We start from the raw sequence: 14,488 nt of genomic DNA, 5'->3' as shown, positions 1-14,488 counted from the left end.
GTGCTGAAGCAGTGGAAACTTGTACCACTTGAGAAGGTGCTGACAAAAAGGAACCTTTATGAGGTAGCATACGGCTGCACTAGAGTCAAAACAATTTGAAATCCCATTATTTTTCAAGGTCATATCCATCCCATACGATTTTTAAAGAGCCAGTTCAAACTGAAAAAGAAAGCAATACTGTTTAAAAGCAACACTTAAAGGAAAATCAGTGACATAAAACTAAAGCCACTACAATACAGCTGTTTCTTTCTCCCCTCCATCATTCTGATCAAGAGTCTCACACATCAAACCCACACGTTCCACCCCAGGTTCCAGTATAAATTGGGGAATGACCTATTAGAGAGCAGCATAGGGGAAAGGGACCTGGGGGTCCTGAGGACAGCAGGGTGACCATGAGCCAGCACCTTGTGGCCAGGAAGGCCAATGGCATCTTGGGGTGGATTAGAAGGGGGGTGGTTAGTAGGTCAGAGAGGTTCTCCTTCCCTTCTACTCTGCCCTGGTGAGACCACACCTGAAATATTGTGTCCAGTTCTGGGCCCTCCAGTTCTGGGCCCCTCAGTTCCAGAAGGACAGGGAACTGCTGGAGAGAGTCCAGCACAGGGCAACAAAGATGATCAAGGGAGTGGAGCATCTCCCGTGTGAGGAAAGGCTGAGGGAGCTGGGGCTCTGTAGCTTAGAGAAGAGGAGACTGAGGGGTGACCTCATTCATGTTTACAGATATATAAAAGGTGAGCGTCACGAGGATGGAGCCAGGCTCTCCTCGGTGACAATCAATGATAGGACAAGGGGTAATGGGTTCAAACTGGAACACAAAAGGTTCCACTTAAATTTGAGAAGAAACTTCTTCTCAGTAAGGGTAACAGACACTGGCCCAGGCTGCCCAGGGAGGTTGTGGAGTCTCCTACTCTGGAGACATTCAAAACCCGCCTGGACACCTTCCTGTGTAACCTCATCTGGGTGTTCCTGCTCCGGTGGGGGAATTGCACTGGATGAGCTTTTGAGGCCCCTTCCAATCCCTGACATTCTGTGATTCTGTGGTTTGTAGCACTACGAAGAAATACGCGAAATTCACATATAACAAATCACCTCTCCCAAAGAGCCCTAAGTACCAAACTATTTTTTTTTCGTCACTGGAACCAGGTACTTTGCACATTTGCAAAACTGAAAAGAAAAAAAAAAAATCAGAACTTATCCTCAAAAAATAAGTGAAATGGGCAGAACTGAATTGGCTCTTACCAGTGAAAATAAGATCAAGATCCAGTTTGGATCAACTTGACCGTTATACTGAATTATTGCAAGTTTCCTTTTCACTGAAGTTAGGAAAACTTTGGTTTTGCTACCTTCAGCTCCAACACATTTAGAAACTGCTTTATTTTCTTGGCTGTCTCAAAAGCCAATTATAACCAGTGTGGAGACCATGGGTCTTGCTCTGCCTGCATAGACTGAAATCGTTAGAATCAGCACCGCCAGAACCAAAACCAGCCCCCACAAGGCGTTCTCAGCAAGAGACGCTAATGAAACACGTTCCCCTCTCCTTCTGGGAGCTCTTCAATGCGCTCAGACTCTCCCACAGACACCACCCTGACGGGAAAGCCTTCACTAAAGTTGTTTCAGCTGGTTCTTTCACGTAATAGCATCATGCAACATGTCAAATCTTTTAAGTGAAAGGCTTTATCCACCTCTTTCGAGTATCTTGTGCTGTCTGTGAGAATCAGAACAACACAACTTCATTGCTGAATTTTCCATTTTATAAGAGGGAATAAAAATCTTAAGTAAAATGAAACTGTTCTTACTGAATTAAAGTAGACTAATTTAGGAATATATCTGCAAGCTTTACAAACACGAAGAGAAACCACCCTTGCCAAAATCTTCTAGAAATGTACCAGTAAGTAACGCTGGGTGGAAAGATAAGAGTTTGTACAAGCATTAAGAAATGCTAAATAGTAACTTAAAAAGCATATGGAACTACATTTTTACATAATAAAATTCAGATTTTTTGCAAGCTAAAAAACAGCTGAAGACATTAATTCATCCTAGGAGGAAAAAACCCCAACAAATTTAAAGGAGTTTGAGATTCTTCTAAAATTACTGTATCCTTAGCTGCTGGATCCAGCCATTCAAACTCTATCAATAAGAGTTTTATATAAGCATGTGGTGTGGTTTTAGGTTTTGTTTTTATTTTACATATATATGTGTGTGTGTATATATATAAACTGAGGCACCTGAGGACCATAAAAGGAAAGCAGGTGAAGACACATTTCTCTGTTAGATTAACCCAAACTCAATTGTCCTAAATTGACTGCAGAATGTCTTCTTCCATCCACAAATAATTTGGGGCTTAATTTCTCTCAGCATACAGAAAGAGATTTAAAGGTATAACTAATTGCATATAGAACACACAATTTGCATTTTGCAGTATTGAAGGTTATAGCCAAAACTATTACAATATATCTAATCTCTCACTATCACACCAACTTATGTACACTAAGATGATGCTTAAACTTAAGAGCCCTTTATTTTAGAAGGATATTTAGAAGGAATTCAACTGTGTTCATTATATCTTTACATACAAAGCATCAAAGCCATATCTATACACATGACTTGAGAGTTCTCAATTCCAAATCAATAGCAAAATACCAACTTCAGCAGTGAGCAAAGCTGAGAGAAAATATACACAACCACGGATCCTCTTACACACATTTCCACTGTTTCTGTCCTTACCACAACCCCTTCATCTGCAGTTTCAACCACAACCAGCCACTAGAGCCCTTTCCGATTTGGGAGCATCAAACATTATCTTCAGTGACAACGTAATCAATAAAGCTTGGAAGACTATAAGAGAGCAAAAGGTACAAAGCAATAGTTAAAAAAAAAAAAAAAAATCTGAAGGTTTTAAATGCCAGAACTTGTCACATTTCATTTTTACATGAGTCTTCTTTTAAGATAATTTTATAAAACTAAAATGGTTAAATAGAAAAGCACATGCCCATCTGGCCAAGCCATAAGTTTGAAGAGACATCACTTAAAGAGTTTAAATTATGGAAGTTTATGATAGCATGGATCCATCTTAATAAAAAGGATTTTTCCAAAATCCCACTTCAAACAAACAAAAAAACCATTAATAGCTGAACCACTGTGGTTCCTTATATAATATTGTTTCCCACACACATCTAGTAATAAAAATAAAAATGGTACTTCATGAAAAGAGCAAACAAGATATTCTGTCAAATGAGTTTGGAGAGTAAATAGAAAAATGTGGCAATACGAAATTCTCATCAAAATCATCTCAATTCACATTCATCTACTTTCAACTGAGCATTTCTGTTGGTATCTCTTGTCATCTGCCTACTAGTTTCTCTGGTGCCAGAAATGACCTAAGTCCAAAAGCCTAAGAAAAGGATTATACACATTACAGACAGTATTTTCCTGCCACTGAAGCTTAACGTATTTTGACATGCCACATCTGCACTAGCGGTATTCTACCAACAACAGGAGAATTACGAAGATACCTCACTAGACCACACAGAATTCATATTACACCTCATACGATACACATATGCCTCATTCAAAGGCATAAAGTCACTTTGCACCCTCCCAGTCCTGCACTTTCGAGCAGCTGGAGCCAACCCTGGCATAACACACAGAACATTGCTATGACTGTCCTGCCTGCAGTGCTGGACACACAAGCTGACACTAAGCCAGGAATCTAGATTCTGGTTACCGCTTTAACATTTGCAAGTAGCAAGAAAAGGCAAGACCAGAGATCTTGCATGACCTGACCAGGAACAATCAGAACAGTCAATACAAAGTGTGAAACTTGGTGCTTGGGAGTCACAATAGCAGCGTATATAGAACTACCAAAGCCAAGGCAATAAACCACGTGAGTGATAAGCAAATGATGATTAATTACCTGATGTGAGTCACACACGGACAAATTGTAATGATCAACCTAAGGACTGAGTTAAGCTACTTTTAAAGCAGGACATAGGCCTAATACTAAGCTACACGAATTCTCGAAAAAATGTCATGAGTGCTTTTCAAATATAATTTGCCAATTGAACTCTGGGTCTAAATCATTATTTTAATTTACGAACTCATAAAGGTTGAGGTTCTACAGTAAATACTTTCTATATATTCCGCAATATGAAAGCTGCACTTGGACAAGATATTTTAGTCAATGCAAGACAGCAAGCTCTAGCTTTTCAGGATCAAAGGTGAAGAAGACTCGTGGTTTCCCCAAGGATCTGTTGTTTGTTATCACTAATATTCCATCAAAAATTAAAACATACCCCTATACCAATGGCGAGGTTGATGTCTATGTATGTAATACCAAAAATGTTATATGCTTGTATATTAAGAGTTACATAAAGCACTCACTTCAAAAGACGGCAGTTAGAATACTCTGCTGTGATTAGCAAGAACACATCAACAGGTTCACCACTGGTAGAAACTGGGCTGTATCTGTCCACAATAACCATCCCAAAATATAGAATTGATAGAACCGAAACATTATTAGTGAAAATAGTTTGCAAGACTCGACAGTTCTATACTTCATAGCTTATTTAACAGAAATTTTAGTAATTTATCAAAAGAGTAATAATCACCATTTAACAGAAACCTTTAAAAGAAAATCTCACAAACAAAAGACCACAGCACAAACATATTACAGCTACTTATGTAAGGCACTTTGTTCTGCTAAGAAGAAAAGGTATTTTAAACGGCAAAAGCAATATGAATGTCACATAAGTTTTACAATATATGACATTAAACTACCTTGTTTACTCATTTTTGTTTTTTTCCACCTCTATTTTGCAAACAAGTAATGTGATACACACAGATACACACATCACTGACAAGCGCCTCCTAAAATGAAGACTTTTCACTTAGGCTATATAATATCTTCAGCCGAGAACAGATCAAGTAGCACAATTAAAATGCTGAATGACATCTAACCCCACAAATATGTGATAATGATACAAATACGCTTCTGTTCTTTCCGTCGCAGAAATTGAAAATGGTAATCTAATTATGATGCAAGGCTGACTGATTTTCTTAAACCAAAAAATTCTGCAGAGAAGTTTCCTGGGCAGGAAGACATTTCAGTAACAAAATGTTAAACTGCGTTAGACCAACCAGCGATTTGGAAGCCTCTAGCTACTGTGCAGTTTTCAAACCTGCTTTCAATGAAATGCATTTGTACGCTAATCTCAAAGTCAATTTGGCCGTGTCTGATTACCACAGAGAACTAGATGCATATGATAAGAAAGAAGTTTACTTAAATTGATATATGTAATTTTTTACAGTGATTACATAATCATTTCCAGAATGTGTTGAGTTTTCAGCCATGTTTGATACAAAACCAGAAGCCTTTAACATTTCTTTTATAATATATTCTCCTGCTTTCTTTTACTGCTTGTGATACATTATTTTTCTAAAGAATGAGTGATTAAATGACAATGGTCTTTCTACAGGTCTACCAGAAAATCATCATAAAACATAGAACAGATGCACAAGCTGTTACAAACACAGGTTATTAGAAATTAGGAAGTGCATCTTACAGTAGCATCCCAACCAGACACTTGACCACAAATCACTTTCCCAACACCACAGAGAGAACTGGAAGAGCAACAACTATCCTTGCAAAAAGGGAGCAATGTATAATTAAGCCACTTAATAGGAAGCAAACAAATGTGAAAAAGGGTGAATCACAACAGTGCCACCTACAGTAGAGAACATTACAGGGAAGGAAAAAATAAATCAATACTCAGTCAGAAAATTAACAAAATCAGAACTAAATAAAATTTCATACAAAAAATGAGAACTAATAACATTATGTACCTCACTACAAGTCTTATACACTTATACACTGCCTAACATGAAAGCATCTCCTTAAATCTGAATAAATATGCCATCAGATTTCCTATTTACAAGCCTTCACTAAATACAAAACAAAAAGTAACATGTTTCTGAGTCTCTAATTCCTCATTTGGCTTTTTTGTAAGGAATAAGTGCCACGTGACAACAGGGAGAGAACAGCTGCAGACTTACCTTGCATTCCACCACACTCTGATCCGATTCACATGTAACATAGATTTCATCAACTGCCCGTCTGAGATTATCAAAAAGAAACGCCCAGTATCGAGCTCGCAGATCAACCTTCCGAGGCTGTCTTGTTTTTGTTGGGCTTTTGTCAAAGTTTTTATCTCCAGCTGCTCCTGATGCTAATTTACAGTCTATGCTAGTGCTCTGAAAAAAACAAGAAAACAGCAAACAGGAGTAAGGTAAGGGCCTGGGCTTTGGTGCAAAACACATTTTTTCCACATAGAAAAAATATGGAAACAAGAAATTTTTCACTAAAGAAGGGTACGGGATATTCTGGCTCTTTGCACATTGGAAAGTTACTTTTTCTAATTGCACACCTTATATTGCTTATTCTGGTAAGTATGTGCATCCAGGGATGAAAATAACATTTCACTAACAATCACACCAGCAAGACTCCATCACAGTTAGATTCTGTTACCAAGACATTACATACAAATTCATCATTTATAACCCTCCTTCTAACCTATGGGCATTCATGTCAGGGAAATGCTGCTGTGGCAAGCCCTTTCACAGAACCACAGAGAGAGAATTCCTACAGAAAAGTCATTTTAGACCACAGGCAACATAACATAATCAGGAACTGCAGCACAGTTTTGGATGGACTTATGAAGGAAAGTACTTTTAAGGAAGAGCTATAATAATGCTTTTATGTTGAAATAGATACAATAGAGAGTAAAATACTGTACAAAGTCTAGAGAAAATTTTCCTCATTCTCCTTAAGTGGATTCTCTTGAATTCCAGCAAACTGTGCCTAAGCTACAAAAAGTTCCCCACATGTTTAGGAAATGCGAATGAACTTGTAATTCTCATGCTCAAATTACAGAACGGGAAAACAGGCAGTAAACAGATGATTTTTCAGTCACTGTATCTAAGAATATAAAATGCCTTTCTTCTCTAGCTTTTAGGGGCCTTGTTTGATAAGTTCACACCATAAACACAGCTCCCTATTACAAGAGAACAGAACCCTGACATGAAAATAGAACCTGCAACGCTGTTCAGTAAATTCCAGAGCTGTTTCTTCAGTAGCCTCTCTCTGGGTTCCAGTCAGCTTATTCTCCTCTGTGCTCTACCTGTACTGCACAGCATTAAACACGGCAAATTCCACTTTGTATAATGAGGAGGTAGACACAGCACTGACAAAATGGTTATGCTCTCACCTGCACTTGTGTTCAGATTCCAATTTTTTTGTAAGAAGGGGAGGAATAGGAATCTCATTTACTACAATCATCCTAACATCCTTACTATCCTTACACATATCTCAAACTGCTCTAAGTGTACTCCAGATGAACCCCAGCTAATGTATGCACAAGAGACAGGTTCAGAAAAGATGCAGGTCATAAACAACCGATGAACAGGAATTTCAGAAGGGTTTCATACAGAATCACAGAATGTCAGGGATTGGAAGGGACCTCAAAAGCTCATCCAGTGCAATCCCCCCATGGAGCAGGAACACCCAGATGAGGTTACACAGGAAGGTGTCCAGGCGGGTTTGAATGTCTCCAGAGTAGGAGACTCCACAACCCCCCTGGGCAGCCTGGGCCAGGCTCTGCCACCCTCACTGAGAAGAAGTTTCTTCTCAAATTTAAGTGGAACCTTTTATGTTCCAGTTTGAACCCATTACCCCTTGTCCTATCATTGGTTGTCACCAAGAAAGGCCTGGCCCCATCCTCCTGACACTCAACTTTTATATATCTGTAAACATTAATGAGGTCACCCCTCAGTCTCCTCTTGTCCAAGCTAAAGAGACCCAGCTCCCTCAGCCTTTTCTCATAAGGGAGATGCCATGTATTGGAAAAAGCTCTCCCTGTTGTCCTTGACCCCTCTCACCAGGTTTAATTCTAAGGAGGCCTTAGCTTTCCTAGTTGCCTCCCTACACCCTCTGACAACAGCCTTATCTTCTCCCCAAGTGGCCAGCCCCTCCTTCCATGATCTATAAACTCTCCTCTTCCACTTGAGCTTACCCAGCAGTTCCCTGTTTAACCACGCAGGTCTCCTGGCTCCCTTCCTTGACTTCCTATGTGTTGGGATGCTCTGATCTTATGCCCGGTAGAAACAGTCCCTGAACACTAACCAACTATCTTGGGCCCCTTTGCCTTCAAGCAGGCTTGCCCACGGGATTTTCTCTAGCAATTGCCTGAAAAGGCCAAAGTTTCACACGTCAGAGCATTTCATATTTTTTCTTCTAAGACAGAAGAGTCACCTCTTAAATAATACCTTGGAAAAAAGACACTCCTTAGCAGAGGCCTCGTATATAAACCTTTTGAACAAAGTTTATACTGGCTAATTTACAACTCCTTTAAAATACAGTTTATAATGACATAACCTTAAATATAGAATTATAATTAGCTATATTAAAATAACAGTGTTACCTCTTGCTGCCTGTGTTAATAAAATGTGACCGTTGTACAGTGATTAGGTTTCTACTCATTCAGCTAATATTGTTGATATAAAGGATCAATTGCTTTGGAATAGGAACCATGCATAATTCTCATCATTTGAAAGATACGTTTTCAAATGTATGTTTGAGACAGTGTCATGGAATATGTTTTGATATTTAGCAATAAATTTTACCAATTTACTACATCTGGCATCAATTTATCCTCTCTATGTCAGTCATATTTTAATTAGGAAATCAGCATGTTGAACTGTGCTAAATACTGAAAATTGTGGCAGTTCCACTGTCACCCCTGTAAGCAGATTTCCAGCATCTAAGTAAAACCTAAGGAACATTTACAGTTACTTATACTCCAGTAGAACACCTTTGAAAGGATGTAAACCCCTAAACTACCATATTTCTTCTAAACACAATCACACAAGCAGGTGAGCATTAAGTTGCTTAATTACGCATTTTAAGTTGATTCTAACACTATACATTTGAATTTGTCACGGCCTGCTATCTTCCACTCAAGGAAACAGAAGTGAATTTTCAGCGAAGAACCCAAACAGTGTCACATGCTTTGCACTTCAGTCTTCAGAAATTCCATGAAGAAAGATCAAACTCAGCAAACTATTTTTGAACTTGATTAAGTTTGACTAGAACTGACTTTACTGAAATGAAAGCTAATACCTATTTCCATTTAAGAGTTGCAGCAATGACTACTTTCAATGTAAATATACTGATAATATTTTATACAGACTGTTATATTCTGTACAGATGTTTAATGCAAGCACCAATTTCTGATTTCAGAATTTCTGAGTTAATCTGTATATTGTTCAGCAGCATCTTTACCTTAAGCTTAGATAAATTTTCTGATGAACCAAACTAACCTTTCACGGTGAAAAGCAAGAAATGCTGGATTACATACAGACTTTTCAATACCGTAGTTCCTGTCCTGATGTACAACTATAGCTTTATTATTCTTATTCATCCTCCCTGCGATTAAGTTTTAATGAAACAGTATTTATTAGAAGTACATGCTTTCGATCAGATCATATTTTTCAGTGTCACACTCAGGTTTGAGAGCGATGCAATAGTGAAACTCAATTTCCAGAGACGATCTCTCAGTCTCTCTGGTACTTAGAGGGAACATATGGGCACAGGACAAAATATTTCTAACCACGTAGTCTGAAGAATGACAAGGCAACAATCCCACATCTTCACCAAGGAGCTCTACCCAAACCACATAAACTGCACATACACCCCTGTGCCTGGTGCTTCCAGCTAACTCTTAGCACATTTTCCACTTTGCTTAGTAGTTGAGGCACAAACCTCTTTCCACTGGCAAGACACAAGGACACAGAATTCGGTTTATCTGAGCAGAGCTGTGAAGCTGCAAACCTGCTACTTTCTAGAAGTCACTCTCTTAACTCGATACAAGTATTTTTGAATCTTTCAAGTGATCTCAGAGCCCTCAGCCTTTGACTGTACACTAATCCAAAATTTACTCTATGTTCCACAGCTTTGCAGACCATCACACATTAAAAAACAAACAAAAAAACCTAAAAAAGCCCTACAGAGTGTTTACAAACACAAAAAAGCAGCTTGTCTTGGTCTCCCCCCCACGCTCAAATAATATATGCATGTTTACCCAAAGTGTGATGATGGCTTATAACAGACATGATCTCACAGGCCTACACTGAAGCTTGTCCTCACTGTAACAACAAAACCAAACCAAGAACAGCAAAGATTCAGAGGTGCTAGTGCACATTATCTCACTTGCAGTGACAGCTGAAACCTTCAGCTGTAGAAAATGCAAAGCTTTTGTGTCTTTGAAGTTAAGAAACATGGGAACATTCCTTCCTACATCTTGAGTAACTCAGTGTGGATGATGAAAGTGATGAAACTGAATCTCTTTTTTTCAAAATTGTTTCAGTAATTTGCCTTGGAGTTCTGGAAAGTATGAAGTGTCTATTTATTCCCAGAATGCCAAAATGTATTAAATGTAGATTTGCCAGCACTCTGTTGAGAGGAAGATGGGGTTGATAAGATCATATGTAAGAGTCCTTAAAAATTTATTTTCTTGAGATTAGTGGCCCATTTATATGTAAAAGAAAGTTAAAACTGAAGGCCCAACAAAAGTAACAAAAAAGCCACCAATTTGCAGCAGTATCCAGCGTCTGAAATGCAGTAGAAATAAAGGTGCTGAATGCCAAACTGAAGTGCCAAGAGGCACACACACTCTGTTTGAAATCTTAATTGTACTCACTAGGAATGCACTGTTCCTACAATACAGTTTTAGTATACCAATGCCACACAGAGCCACTAATAAGCAACCAAGTATTCCCCTGAAAACTCAGTATTTCCATAATCCCAAGTGACTAAAATAGACAGAATCCAAACAATATAGCTCCTTACTCTCCCAGCAGTTCCCTGTTTAACCACGCAGGTCTCCTGGCTCCCTTCCTTGACTTCCTACGTGTTGGGATGTTCTGATCTTGTGCCCGGTAGAAACAGTCCCTGAAGACCAACCAACTATCTTGGGCCCCTTTACCTTCAAGCAGCCTTGCCTGTGGCATTTCCCCTAGAAATTGCTGAAAAGGCCAAAGTCTGCCTTGCTGAAATCCAGGGTTGCAATTGTGCTTGCTATCCTGCTCCTGCCACAGGAGATCCTGAACTCCACCATCTCATGGTCCCTGCAACCAAGGCAGCCCTTGACCTTTACCGCTTCAACCAGACCCCCCTTGTTAGTGAGACTGAGGTCCAGCAGTGCACCTCTTCTAGTCGGCTCCTCCACCCTTTGCATCAGAAAGTTCTCGTCAAGGCACCGGAGGAACCTCCTGGACTGTGGCTGGCCAGCCAAGTTGTCCTTCCAGCAAACATCAGGGAACTTAAAATCCCCACCACAACCAGGGCCTGTGACTGTGAGGCTGCTCTCAGCTGTCTGTAGAAGGCCTCATCAACTTCCTCAAGTTGATATTACTTTATTATTTATTTATTTAAGTGGTATTACTTTATTAATGTAATAAAGATTGTCAGTCACATAGAAGAAACATGAATCAAAATAACAGCAGTTTCTTCTTGACATTTCTTATACAGACTTGCTTTCCACCCATGACTCTCAGAAATTTTATTCACCTGGATTAATTTTTTCCAGAATAAGATATATTGGCTTCAGCCATTAACACATGAGATCAGGAAATAAAGTATTCCCTTAAATTAGAAACTGGGCAGAAAGGTAGCATTTGTATAAGCAGCATGCTTATAGGAACAATATTCTGCGTCATTTTATTGAACAGCACTTCCCCTAAAATAACTTGAACACCAAAAAGTCATACACCTAAAGGTTAGGAAGTGCCAAAAGTAAAGGCTGAGGAAGATAACCTAAATTCTGGTATTTTTAAGCTTCTGAATAACTGATTTTGAAACCCGAATGCTTCAAGAATACAATGTATACACAGTTTTATGAATCTATTATTCACCCAATAGTGTATCTATTATAAGACAAAACATTTTCCTATTTTAAGTTTTATGTCATAACGAAAATAAAAACCGAGCAGATACCTGCTTTGCAGTCTTGTGTGTTCCTTGAGTCACCCTCTTTGTTTTTCCACCACCTTGCCATTTTGATTTTCCTGTGGGAGAAGCAACTGTTTTACTCAACAATAATGATTTTAATTAGATAGAGCATTCTCAAATGCATATATCCCATCTTGCAATATACTGAAATGGGCACAATTTATGAGTTAAGATGTTTGTAAACCTGTATATTCCAAATATATAATCCACGGTTCAGAGTGTGGATAATGCCAGAAAACATACAGAAAATGAAAAAAATTACAAAGAAAGGTAAGAATGACAGACTTGATTCAACAAATGTAACATAGCTTTCAGTGCTCAATGCCTCTGAAAATCATATCATTCCAACCTACATGTCAAATATGATGCTATTTTTCTATATAGCGTCAAAAAAAGTCTGCTTTTGAATTACTACTCAATTAGATTTTACTGAAGAATCAGAGCAAGGAGTTTCTTTCTTAGGAAAAAAAAAGGTAATCATTTAGTTTTTCTCAAACTGTTCAAACCACCTACCAGTAGATCTGTGTATTTTCTGCCAAGAAAAATGGGGACAATCAGAATTTAGGAATGGATTTAGTTCACCTGCATTTCGGCAGTCAACAGAAGAGATAGAAACATTCACAGAGCACGAGTCAGTCCCCTCAAGATCTGAAATGCCTTCTCAAATGTACCTGTCTCCCTCCATTGCTTGTATGAAGTGAAGCAACTGTGCTTCCAAAATTGGTTTAAATTCCCATAGTCAATAAAGACGATTTTAGGTCTCAGTGCTGTGGTGGTGGCAATTTCTTAACTGATTAGAGTTATCTTTGCATAGATCAATTTGTTTTAGCCTAGAGCTACCTGACGTGTTTGCATTTCATCTTTGAGATTTGCTCGGGGTAATTTTTTTGTTTTGTTTTATTTCTCCAATTTAGTATCTAACTTGCACAACATGAAAATCACAGGATCCAATTACCAAAAATGTAAGCAAGTAGACAAAACACTAACTATGGCAAGAGTATTCTCTAGCACAGATTACATCTAAGTAAAAGTTTCAAGATTATTTAGCTGGATGAAACCAAGCAAAAAAATGCATTTGTTGAATATAGTTCCTTCCTTGACCGCTGAGATCATTCTTGAATTTCAGACTTGTCCAACTGAGTTTTTAACAGCTCTTAGGCAAAAACTCGCCAACAGAGTCTTGCTGGTTTACATTGCTCTGGTTATGTAAAGCAGCTGTAAACCTCTCTTCATCAAGCAGTAGTACAGCTGGTTTTCATCACTGGCTATCCCATGGAACAAGGCCTTTAATTTTAAACAAATTAAAAATTATTTGCTTGGTAATTCATTTTTAAAATGCTACATTAGCCAAAACAACAGGTACAAATTAATATATTGATCTCAATTTAACAGCATTCAGGAAAAAAAATTATTCAGCTACTGTATTTATAAAAACTGCCATTTCACTAAAAAGCTTAAACTGTGGATCAGTTACATGTCAGAATTACAATTAGTGAAACATTTTAATCACCAAAGTCTCTCTTCTGAGCTGACTGACATTCTGCAAAGACAAGATTTTGAATGCAATGCCATGCAGACCTCACACAGTGAAAAGGCTTACAAATATGAGCATGTTAAAATTTAAAAAGGCCAATGCACACACAAAAAAAGTTGCAGTCTCATTAGATTCTATAAAAACCAGCATACTAATCCATCATCTAAGAACTGGGAAATGTCTGAACAATTACCCAGTAAAGACAAAAGCAAGTTTTCAGGCACTTTCTATATAAGGAAGACATGCATAGAAAACAAAACTTATGTAAATACCAGGTGTTGCAACTATACAATACTAGTGTTGCTATGAGATACACAGGAACTCAGTGACATACGAAGGGCATTATATGCTAGGAATTTCCTGAATTTTAAGGAAACAATAATGAACAAAGATGATCATCTCATTAGCTATTAAGTTGCCAATGCAAAATATATGAAGTAGCGAAGTTTTGCAGCATTCAGGGAGCTACAGGAGTATTTTACACTTGAAGTCCATTTCCCCTCTGTCTGGTACTTAAACATGAAGCACACACAGTTCATGATTTGTGAAGACTTCCTGTCACAAAAAGCAAAGGTGCTAATATCTCCAAAAAAAAAAAAGTCACTGATAAACTATTATATTTCTTTTCATCACTTTGAATTAATCTGAGGATACAACTGGGTAAACATTCTGTTCCTTTTCCTCCAGTTCTTACACAGAGTGTGAAAAATCTACTGTCACCTCTCTTCTTCCACCTCGAAGGCAGCCATGTATATTGCAGTGCCATTGCCACATATAATGCATCTGTACAGCAGAATCTATCTTACTAGCCCAGTAGATGTCCATCTTTAGAGGCTTGGAAAAGACCTGGTTGCCTGAAGCTCATTTAAAGTAAGGCAGTGGCATCTGCCTGGAGG

The 14,488-nt window shown here is 38.3% G+C and overlaps 1 protein-coding gene across 10 annotated transcripts in view; it reads right to left on the bottom strand.

Annotated features, from left to right (window-relative positions):
- The window catches only part of SCAPER (S-phase cyclin A associated protein in the ER), a 154,137-nt gene that overhangs the window by 129,343 nt on the left and 10,306 nt on the right, over positions 1-14,488 (bottom strand). For 8 of the 10 annotated variants that reach the window (XM_065076208.1, XM_065076203.1, XM_065076206.1 and 5 more), the window contains exons 4-5: positions 12,044-12,114; positions 6,049-6,246 (exon numbers count right to left, since the gene is read on the bottom strand). In XM_065076208.1, coding sequence (XP_064932280.1) covers positions 6,049-6,246; positions 12,044-12,114 — 269 coding nt within the window. The remainder of the gene's footprint in view (positions 1-6,048; positions 6,247-12,043; positions 12,115-14,488) is intronic. The other 2 variants (XM_065076210.1, XM_065076209.1) reach the window with 1 other exon arrangement.

Source organism: Columba livia, chromosome 11, assembly GCF_036013475.1.
Source record: "Columba livia isolate bColLiv1 breed racing homer chromosome 11, bColLiv1.pat.W.v2, whole genome shotgun sequence".
NCBI lineage: Eukaryota > Metazoa > Chordata > Aves > Columbiformes > Columbidae > Columba > Columba livia.
The sequence above is the reverse complement of the archived record's forward strand: the minus strand, read 5'-3'. Positions and strand labels throughout refer to the sequence as shown.